Source organism: Chelonoidis abingdonii, chromosome 1, assembly GCF_003597395.2.
Source record: "Chelonoidis abingdonii isolate Lonesome George chromosome 1, CheloAbing_2.0, whole genome shotgun sequence".
Taxonomy (NCBI): Eukaryota; Metazoa; Chordata; order Testudines; family Testudinidae; genus Chelonoidis; species Chelonoidis abingdonii.
In genome coordinates, this window is record NC_133769.1 from 329641116 (window position 1) to 329652556 (window position 11441).

General features: G+C 40.2%; 1 protein-coding gene across 1 annotated transcript in view; it reads left to right on the plus strand.

Moving 5' to 3' along the window:
- Nucleotides 1-11441, plus strand: part of ATP8A2 (ATPase phospholipid transporting 8A2) — a 612384-nt gene that overhangs the window by 129815 nt on the left and 471128 nt on the right. The window contains exon 24 of the mRNA XM_075061658.1: nucleotides 5199-5263. Within this exon, the coding sequence (XP_074917759.1) occupies nucleotides 5199-5263 (65 nt within the window). The remainder of the gene's footprint in view (nucleotides 1-5198; nucleotides 5264-11441) is intronic.

Consider the following 11441-nt stretch of genomic DNA (forward strand, 5'->3'; position numbering starts at 1 on the left):
CCTAGAAATGGCGCAGGCTAGCTCATCATTCTGCGGGATCTCATGGGGCTTCTGAACGAAGCGGCTGTGCTTCTTGGTTCTCTAGTACACTTGCCCCATATTCCTAAGGCAGGACTGAATCTGTGTTTAGATAACAGTAACACAAAGAAGGGAATAACGCCGGGAGTCCATTCCCATTCCCTGCGTCTGACGAATGGGTATTCAAACCACGAAGCTCACGCCCAAAACGTCTGTTTAGTCTATAAGGTGCCACAAGGATTCTCTGCTGCTTTATTCCATTTTTGTCCATGCGCCCCGGCCTGACCCTCAGTGAGAACCACCAGGAGCACCTCGTGAACAAGAAGCAGATGGTGACGGAAACGACTGAAGACCAACATCTCAACGCCAAGTTACAACTGGCATGGGCAGACGGGGCAAAGGGATGGTAACCGTCTTCTACCTTGCAAGGCAAGATGAATGCTGCTGTGTAGCACTGCAGTATCCCTGCATCTGTCAGCAGCATCCGGTTACACATATGGTGAACCAGTGGAACAAAAAAGGCAAACGGGCTCCTATGGTTGCCATGCTATGGCGTGGGTCAGGCAATCAGGGAAAAAGGGTGCTTCTAAATATGATTGTCTGCCGTTGCTTTCATGGAGGAAGGAATGAGTACACATTTACCCAGAATCACTCGTGACACTGTTTATTGCAAATTGGGACTCACCTGGCCAGTACATCCAAGTTCAGATTGCTTTCCAGAGCAGTCACAATGGTGTACTGTGGGATACCGCCCGGAGGCCAATACCGTCAATTTGCGGCCACACTAACCCTAATCCGACATGGCAATACCGATTTCAGCACTACTCCTCTCGTTGGGGAGGAGTACAGAAATTGGTTTAAGAGCCCTTTATATCGATATAAAGGGCCTCATTGTGTGGACGGGTGCAGGGTTAAATCGGTTTAACTCTGCTAAATTCAGTTTAAACACGTAGTGTAGACCAGTCCTAAAGCACTCAGGGATGTGGATTTTTCAGAGCCCTGAGTGACGTAATTATACCAACATAAATTCCTAGTGTAGACCAAGCCTCAGGGAAGTGGTGGTGGCCCTTTCCTTGAGATCTTTCAGAGCAGCTAAAAAACCACCATAAGAACAATACAGAATAGGTAGAGTGATGGGCTAGGATGTTGTTTTCCATCTGTCTATAAATGGTCACATGACCTTTTTGGCTGGAATTCAGATGACTCTGGTTGATGTTGAAAATGTCACCTGCCAATTTTAAGCCAGTGGAATATGTCTGGTTTGAACAGGTAGGGGCAATTGGCCAAGATATCCTTGTCCATCCGCATATACTAGAAAGTGCCACATCTCTTGAGTCACCTCTTCCTGAGCCCTTGCCACCATGCCAGCAGAGCCAAACTGACTGCACCAACACAGTCCTCAGGAAGGACCTATCCAGCTCAGCCCTCTACAGCTTCATCTATGTGAAAATGATAGTTTTTGTGCTCTGTGACAAGCTTGTCTTCACCTACAGGTTTATAATCATGGTAGATTGGCCCCTTCACAGCTTCATGCCCGTAAGAGGGAGCAGGAGTTGGTCTTGCTTCATGCCATTGAGACCCATCGATGGATGTTACAGGAACTGCCTGGGTGCCCGTTCTATCAACTTCACTGCCCTTCATACGGTGACAGAATATTCTAATGTGGCACTGCCCTCTAATGAGATACAAGAAGGGAAAGTCTACAGCCAAAATAAACAACTGGTTATTAGTAAGAAATTTAAAAAGCCCATCTCATTCCCAGTGCTGTGGTAGAGGAGACCAGCTTTTCCATGACCTATAGAAAAAGTGCCTGCACTGTAGGCAAGTGCAACAGCTTGCTTATAACAGCCTGTCCTTCTGATTGTCTGTCTTGCATTGCAAATGTAGATTTTTAAAAAATATATATTTTAGGTGTATTTTTAGAGGCCTCTTTGAAAACAGCCTATGAGTTTGAAACAAATGGACACCATCTCTTCAGATCTTGAATTATTTTCTTGGTAAGGCTGATGAGCAATGCACGCATCTCAATCCTGATCCTGAAGTATCAAACAGTTTTAGGAAGTTCGGTAGAAGACAGAATGGAATTGGAATCAAATTTCCTAATTTGGATTTCTATCCCATAGCAAATGTCTGTTGTTTTATGGAACTTGTGCCCACATGTTTACTGTCTCACATGCTTATGGATGTGCCACCATGTCATACAGGATAAGCAAGTACCTAAGAGCCTATTTACTTAATTCTGAAGTCCTTCAGCCCTTATTATCAGACAAAGAGAGGCAGAGCTTCACTCAATCTGGTCTTGTGAATGGACAGGCTGTCATGCACATATATACATGCATAGTCCCAGTGTTACCTTGTTGCCAAAGTCTGCAACCATCATCCTTACCAAAAAGTCCTCAAAGAAAACTACAGTTAGCCTGTATAAAGCACCACACACACTTGCCTTCCTTTGTTTGTGGGTTTACAAATCTTTACCAACAGCCATTAGCTTTTTTTCCTTTAGGAATTACCTATCTTAGTAATGTGCTGTTTTCTTGTTGAAGCAGATACTTTCTTAGTATCATCAAATTAGCTCTGACTTTAAGGCCTTTAGCTGTTTGAACAAAAGTGACCTATGAGCCATTATGTACACAGATCTGCAGGTAGGCTGTTAGTAATTTTCTGAGTGGCCTTTTGCCAAAATTCTGGAACTCTGTGACCGAACTTGCATTACTTTAGCAAAGCTTCAGACACTCGGTAATTTTCATTATTTAGCTTTAAAATTGGCTTCAGTTAGTGTAAGTGAAATTTCAGATGCAGTCTGCATCACTCATATAGTTATTGTTTGCTTACTGGAATTGTCTAAGATCTCAGCGTACCTGTAGAATTCAAGGGCATTAAAATGGATTAAACAGAATTTTCTGAAGTGATAGTCTTTTTAGTAGAAATAGGGTGGGTGGCTTAATATCTAAATATTTTTAAGAGTCATTTACTATTGCCTCTACTGTGAATCTTCTGTAAAATCAGTTTGTTGATCTCAGCTTGCTCCTCAAAGGACAATAGTCGACAACCACAAAAGCACTTTCTTTTTATTTGCCATAGCTAGTAAAATGCAACAATGGGTGTCAGTACAGACCTTTCAGAATAGTGTCTATGTTAATTAGTGAAGTCATATGATTTACATAAACTTGTTCTGTGACTGACTGAATCGTATCTGGCATTGTTTTCCACTAATTCATATCTTTTTGAAATGTATACACATGCTCAAAATATTGGGATGCAGAGGGATACCTTTTTAAAACTGTGCCTTTAAATGATCACTATAGTTGGCTAATGTTTAGCAGTAAAGTTTTGTGTACAGTTTGAATCATGTTTGTAAAGCTTGTTTTAAATTACATTTTGAAGTTCTCTTGTAAGTAGAAAGGTTAACAATCACTGTGCATAACTTCTGGCACCCTTCTAGCTTTAATTTAATGGTTAATTTCAGGTAAATAAAAGTCGTGGAGGTGCCTGTCTCAGCCACTTTATGGATTTAGTTAATTTTTTGGATTAAGGATCTAGACTCCAATTTACAAGTGTGGATTGACATTTTATACCTAGCTTTGATCCGGAAGTTGATCTCAATTTGCCAAACTGAAGTGTCTGAACTTTTAGTTTTAATTTGCCATATTAGCACTGCCAGAAGTAACTATATTAACCATTTGTATAGAATATATAGTTATAAATGTGATTTGGCAACTTTAAGTGCCAATTACAATACTTTTAACACACTGATGTTATATTTCAAGATGTTAGAGGTCTGAAATAGTGAATAATATATAAGAATCTTATAAAATGGTGATTGGTTTGTGTTTTGTGCCCTCTTTCTGAGCTTTTTTTTCCTATTCCTATTTAATTCGATGAAACTTCAACTGACTTCACTAGTTGCAGGATTGGGCCCTCTTTACTCTATAATTGCCAAGACATATAGCAGAACTGCTTAATGTTTTAGCCAGAACTTCTTCATCCTGCTCCAGCTGTCAAATGGCGTCTTGCTTGATTTGAAAGATGTAAAATAAAACAGCGAGCAGCAGTTTCAAAATTACTGCTCACTGTTGCAGCTGTTGTTCCAATCAAAAACTACTAGAAAATCCTTTTGAATTAGTTATACTAAATTTGTAACAGTCTACTGCATAAAGTTGCAGCCATTCCCTGGGGAAAGAATAAGTCTGACATGGAGGGAAATGATTAAAGTTGTAATATCCCATTTTTTTCAGTGAAAATAAAAAAAGGAACTCTTCAGTCTGGACCTAATTTAAAAATTCCATTTTTTTCCCCTTAAATTCAGCATATGGGACTTTCCCCCCCTCTTAATTGAAGTAGTAGGCTGGAATTACACTGGAGCCGAAATAATCATTGTGTTTTTTCTTATGAAGTCTGTTTTTTGTTTGTCATTACCCACTAACAGGTTTAATTACTCTTTCTGATAGCGAGTCTCTTTGAGTGGAATAGCACAGAAAGTCATGGATTGTGCAACTTTCCTATTGTGAATTCTGTTTTACTAGCTATGCTTCGTCATTTTCTCAACAGAGGCATACAGTCTCACTGCTGACCACAACCCTCTTTTATTTATAGAAAGGAATACTTATCTAGTCAACACACATGTATTCATTGCAAAATATTGCCCAAAATATTATTGCAAAGCTATATTATTATGGACCATAATTATACTTAAGGTAAGTTATGAAGAGCATCAGGCAGAAACATCCTTGATAATAATAATCACAAAATTCTTCTTTGCTTACTGACCTAAATGTTGTGCATTACAGCTGTATGCTCCTAAACATCTACTATTTTCCACCCAAGAGGAGGCTGCATTTCAATTGTTGATTAAATAGATTCTTTCATATGTCAGTCCTCAATAACTCCTATAACATATATTAGCACAATGAAAAATCTTGTAGTCTGACTAAATGACTTACATTGCTGTTAATATGTGTCTCTCTATGCCACCCCTACAAAAACAAACAAAAAACCACTCCATTCATTATTATTCATATTGCTGATCAGTTACTCACAATGGACTACTCCTGTAAGTAACTGTTCACCATGGAGCTCATAATCTGGCACTTAGAAATCCTCAAATAAAAGGTGCTATATCAAAAGTGAAATTAAAATATTTGTAATTTTTACAACGAAACCCTTGTTTTTATTTTTTACAGGGTACTCCTGCAGGCTTGTTTCTCAGAATATGTCTCTCATCCTAGTGAATGAAGATTCATTGGATGTAAGTAATTCTTTCCATGGAAGTTCTTGGTTCAGTCCTTTACTTGTGTTGAATTTGTTTTATTTCCTCATTCTTCTTCAGGAGTAGTTTAAAATCAGAGCTCATTTTAGAAAGCTGCCGATCAGCAACTTTCAGCTATCTAGACTAGATGACTTCCTGAGGTCCCTTCCAACCTAATCTTCTATGATTCTGTGATTCAACAGATAGTAGGAACAGGGCTGGGCTTTAAATAACATTTATTGTGCCCACCTCAATTCCACTAGAAGTCGCCTTCCTGCTAAGGGAAAACAAGTTAATCAAAATGTTTCTTGTTCTCTTAAAGCTGTATCTGGCATTAGATGTTTTGAGCAACATCTAAGATGGTTGGAAATAGGCTGGGCAAATACACATATGTAAATTCACTGTGCGGTGTATATAATTTTAAGATGTAAGCAACATTAAAAGAGCATTGTAGTTGTTCATGTCCTCAGTACTTGTCCCATGCATAGTGAATGGAATTTTCCTCCAGTAGTTACCTGAGTAATTTGTTATGTGCTGAGGTGATCCACAGATCTTGTTCCCTTATGAAATGATGATGCCTGTGCTTTCTCACCAATTCCAAAACCAGCTCATGTGTGTCTTGAACATCAGCGTTGGTTCTTGCTGTTGCTACACCACTCATGAGAACACCTCCAAAATTAGCCAGCTGGGAGAGATGTACAGATCTCTAATAGAGACTATGTCTACACTTATGGTGGCGTGTAGAGCAGTGGTTCTCAAAGTAGGGTCGTCGCTTGTTCAGAGAAAGCCCCTGGTGGACTGGGCCAGTTTGTTTATCTGCCGCATCCACAGGTTCGGCTGATCACGGCTCCCACTGGCCGCAGTTCACTGCTCCAGGCCAATGGGGGCTGCAGGAAGCCGCATGGGCCGAGGGATGTACTGGCTGCCCTTCCTGCCCTTTGTTAAATCCATAGAATGTGCCCATTCTAGACTCAATGTACATGTACAATTAATTGTTTATATAGAGACAAAAAGATTCAAATCAGCACAGTGTCAGCTTATAAGACTCCCAGCCCATCAAAATTACAGACAAAACTCCTAGGCCCTTTGATTACTCCATTTCTTTTTCATTGAAACTAAATGCTGCACTGTCTTGGTTTTCCCATTGACTAACTGAAAATGATGACTGTAGAGGGATTGATGGCCAGGTTTCAAACCAGAGAAGGGAGGGAGTACACATCTGGAGGAAATAACAGTTGTATGCCTCCTCAATATAGGGTGTTTAGCCAGATTTGATAGTAAACTCTACAATCCAGGGTTGTGAGAAAGTCTTCAACGTTTAGTTTTTAGTTTAGTTTCTGAGAAAATCTTCAACCCTGGTGAGATAAGAGGTTTGGCTTTTTTCATTTTTTTAACTTCTGTGTTACTCTGAAGTAGTTACATGAACAATAAAGAAATTTGGAAGTTGTTTATCTTAGAAACATGAGTCTCTAATTTCAAGATGGGAATGAAACTTTTTTAAGTATTCGGTATGCTAAAAGAAAAGGGATAAGACCATTAAAGTTTTTGTCATGTCTTTTGAAAGTAGTAAGAATGTTCATAGCTCTATCTGTAAGTCTGAAGAAAAAATGGGAGGAGTCACTGATGACTGGAGAGAGATGCATGTTTAGCATGAACTGTCACTGGATTTGAAGAGGGGAGTGAGTGCAGTTCTTAACTATCATGGAAGTTGGCTTGGTAGCACCTAGAGACTTCTGGAAGGTAGACAGGGTATCTTATACTATGGTTCTTGATAAGACTGGCTAACATCTCTTTCACAGTGTTGAATTCACTAGGTGGCTGTTTCTCATTCTAACTGTTGTCAATGTGAAAGCTACAGAACAGTAATGCCAAGAAGTAACTAGTATGGTTCAGTGTATGCATTAGTATGACTCAGCCTGTCTACAGCTGAATGAAGTATAGGAAAAAAGTAACTGAATAGACTGAAGTAATGAAAGAAGATAATTCTTCTGAAGTAAAATGTAAATTTTATCAAGAGTTGGTAAGTAGCACGAGAGAGGGAGGATTTGTGCTCATCTCAAAAAGTGCAGAAAAGAGATCTCTTTGGATTCATCAGTATCAAATGTACCATTGAATAAAACAGTTTATTCAAGTGGAAGCACAGAACCGTGATAAACTGGATGATCCTGCAAATTACAACACAATATGGTCCCAAGAGAAAGTCCAGGATACAAACTGTAACATATTTAAAACCACCTTCATAAAACAAGGACACTCCACCAGAGAAGTGGATTGCATCATGTAACAGGCTATCCAGATATCTCCAGAAATCCTGCTCCAGTACCAGAAAATAAACCCTCTGACCACACACTGCTGGTTGTCACTTGAACCCCACGTCAGAACCCATGAGGGTCTTATTAAACAGTTACACCGCGTACTTAGTGGGGACAACATCCTGCAAGAAATCTTTCCTGAATCCCTTCTTCTGGCCTTCAGACCCCCAACCTTGCCAGGATCATCATCAGAAGCACAGACAATAGACCAGGACACCTAAATTCCCTCTAAGCTGCGCAGCCGCGCAACAGGCTATCAAGAGAGAGGTTATCAAGGGAGAGGCATGCCTGGCCCAGCCCAGCCCCGCTGGAGCTGCTGCGGCTGAGGAGAGGTGCCTCTCCCCAGGCCCCAAGCTGCGGTGGTGAGAGAGGGCTGGCGGGAGTTGTCTCTCCCTGCTGCAGCTCCCGGGCAGCCTGTACCCCCAACCCTTCATCCTCAGCCCCACCTCAGAACCTTCACCCCCAGCTGGAGCCCTCACCTCCTGCACCCCAACCCTCTGTCCCACTCCTAAGCCCCCTCCTGCATCCCAAACCGCTCATCCATGGCCCCATCCCAGAGCCTACACCCCTAAGCAGAGCCCTCACCACCCGCAGCACAATAACAAAATTTATTCTGCACATGAGTGTAAAAAACTCAAAGCAGCACCAGCTCTTGCCATAATAACAGATGTGAAATCTGCAGACATATCTCCACTGCTATGATTATCTATACCCTCCAAAACATAGCTTTCAAGATCAATGGCTCCTACACAGACCTATCACAACACAGGGTGTACTTCATCCAGTGCACTAACTTCCCCAATAACTATGTGAGTGAAACCAGACAATTACTATGCTCTTGAGTGAACTCACACAGAAAAATAACAGACAAAAATACCATCTCACCCATGGGCAAACGTTTTCACAAACTGATCACTCCTTATCTGACCTTTCTGTCCTTGTTCTCAAAGGAAACCTGCACAACCCTTCCAAAAGATGAGCCTGGAGCTTAAATTCATAACTCTGCCAGACACCAAAAATCATGGACTTAATAAATACACTGGATTTATGGCTCAGTACAACAATCTATAACCCACTAATCCTACTTTGTCCTATGATGGTCAAGGTCTTAACTGCCCGCTTCACCTTCAATGGTCTCTTGCAATGTGTGTGAACTCCTTATCTATCCTGCCTTGTATTTAGCTGTGACACTTGGAGTACCTTTCCCAGACTTGAAGAAGAGCTCTGTGCAAGCTCAAAAGCTTGTCTGTTTCAGCAACAGAAGTTGGTCCAGTAAAAGATATTACCTCACCCACCTTGTCCTGCAAATTAAACATTTTCAGTGCTGTTGTCCTCACTGAAACATAAAACGTAATGATAATTAAAGCCCTCTGTCCCAAGCCTTCTAGCTACTCTTCATCAGCAGCTTTACTGAAGAGCAGTCTCTGTTCATTTTTTAAAAATGGCTGTGGCAATACTATAAACAACTTGAAAGACTTGAGCTTGTTGAGAAAGTTTCAGACTTCTTTTAATATCACCTTCAGTGTGTCAGAAAACCAGCAATTTAAAGGAATGGCTGAAACACTTCTACCTGGAAGGATAGACCAATTTAAACTTATGGGCCCACTGCTGAGTGCTGCAGGTGAAGAAATGTGGGGGAGAAGGAAGAATTGAAAGAACCGACATTAATGCAGAATAGTTGGTCAGGCATGAGACTGTTACCAAATAATGGTTATAAGGATCTGTATAGGGAATGATGCATTCCTTCTTATTGATATTTATTCTGTGTCTGAAAAGAAAAAATGCAGACTCTCTTGTGTCCAAGTTGTTGAAAATGTGATTCAAGAATGCAGAGAAAGGTATGGCAAAGAGGGTTTTTCCATTTGCTTAGACAATGGAAAATAAAATAAAAAAAGGTGGGAACTTCTTGGGCACAAATACTTGTAAATTTCTGGGATGAAATCCTGGTTCCATTGAAGTCAGTGGGACTTCTGCCATGGATCAATGGATCCAGGATTGCACTCCTGATACTGGTGTTCAGCACTATTTGTTTAAGTCATGAAAAAGGAGTATCAACTAACAGCTGTAACACCAATTTTGGAAGCTGAAAGAAATTTCTGAAAAAGGATTGATATCCCATCTTCTCGAAACAATCAAGGGCACTCTCAGGAAAATTGTGAATCTCCATTTGCCTCCCACTATCCATAAAATGTTACATTTACGCTATGTACAAGGAGGATTTCGATCAAAACATTGCGCACATTTTGCACAAGTAGAGACCCTTTCGGAAAGGCACAAAATTTACAAAAGCAGTTGAAGGAGATTTCAAAGGAAGTTGACAGATTACAGGCTGATGCCACTGCTACAGCAGTCTCTGTGGAATGCTGGCTTGATGTAATTAACAACATGAACTGGAGCCGCACAAGGACAACATTAAAAAAAAGCATTCAGAAAAGCTATGCAACTTTCCTGTTACTTAACCAACATGACTGATGCCAAATATAAAGGTCATGAGTCTGGCCCACAGCAGAAAAGAAGAGGCTGAAATCTAGCTGATGAAATGTGTTGAGTTCCCCTCCATCCCCTCCCTTCAGTAAAATTGAAGATGCAGACCTGTATCCCAAATCTGTGTTTGCCAAGGAGGTTATATCACAGTTGTTTGTTGCTTTAAAATAGTAGTAAATCCTAGCATTAAAATCACAAAAAGCAACATAATTTAATTCAGAATTTGTCACGTTTTATAAGTTCTACACTCCTTTCTAGCCAGGTCACTGACAATAAGACTTGATTGTAGTGAATTGGTTTGTTCAAAACTTCATAATAATCTGCTATGAAAAGTTTAATTGGTAAATCTGTATTGCTATTTAAGGGCAAAAACAAGCATTGTAGGCCTAACTAGTTAATAGACCAGGGACTTGATGATTGTGTTCTTGTTTTACATACAGAATTTGAAAGCATTTCATTTGCACAACGTGTCTTTCTGTGTTTCAGAAAGAGAAACTTGCTTTTCAGATTTTATCACTTTTATTTAATAACATTTGTGGGGTTTGTCTTACCTAGGTGTGTTTTCCTTTGCCCCAGGGAAAAGAAGCAATTTCCCCGCCAATTTTATCCATTTATAAATATCAATAGATATAAATTTATCAATTAACAAATGTGGGCAATCTGGAGGTCATATTGGATCTTCTGCTGCTTTTTATCCCATCCACATTTGGGAAGGAGACATAAGTGCTGGAACTAGGGATCCTGGGGGTGCTGCTGCACCCGCTGGCCTGAAGTGGTTTCCATTATATACAGGGTTTGCCATTTGGTTCAGTGGCTCTGCACCCCCACTGTACAAATTGTTCCAGCACCCCTGAAAGGAGTTTGCAACTTTTTTTGGTTGTAGGTATCCTTGGTGGTATTCTTGCCTCTATCACCTTGAGATTGGAGTCCTGTAATGCACTCTATACCTGAAAACTACTTGGAAACTGTAGCTAGTGCAATTGCAATTTAAATGGTATCATTCTGTAGAGTGCAAAGATAACTTGTGATGAAAATTGTACTGTATAAGTACCCAGACATACTATCATCCCCCCTTCCACTGATCTGTCATGACATGTTTATCATGAAAGCACACTTACAAATAGATTTTTTTTTGTTAATAACTTCACTCAAACAGTGTAAAACTTTAGCGCCTACAAGTCCACTCCGTCCTACTTTCTGTTCAGCCAATCGCTAAGACAGACAAGTTTATTTACATTTAAAGAGAATGGCTGGCCTCTTTTATTTACAATGTCACCTTAAAGTAAGAACAGGCATTCACATGCACTTATGCAACTGGCATTGCAAGGTATTTATCTACCAGATATGCTAACATTTGTATGCTCTTCATTGCTTCAGCCACG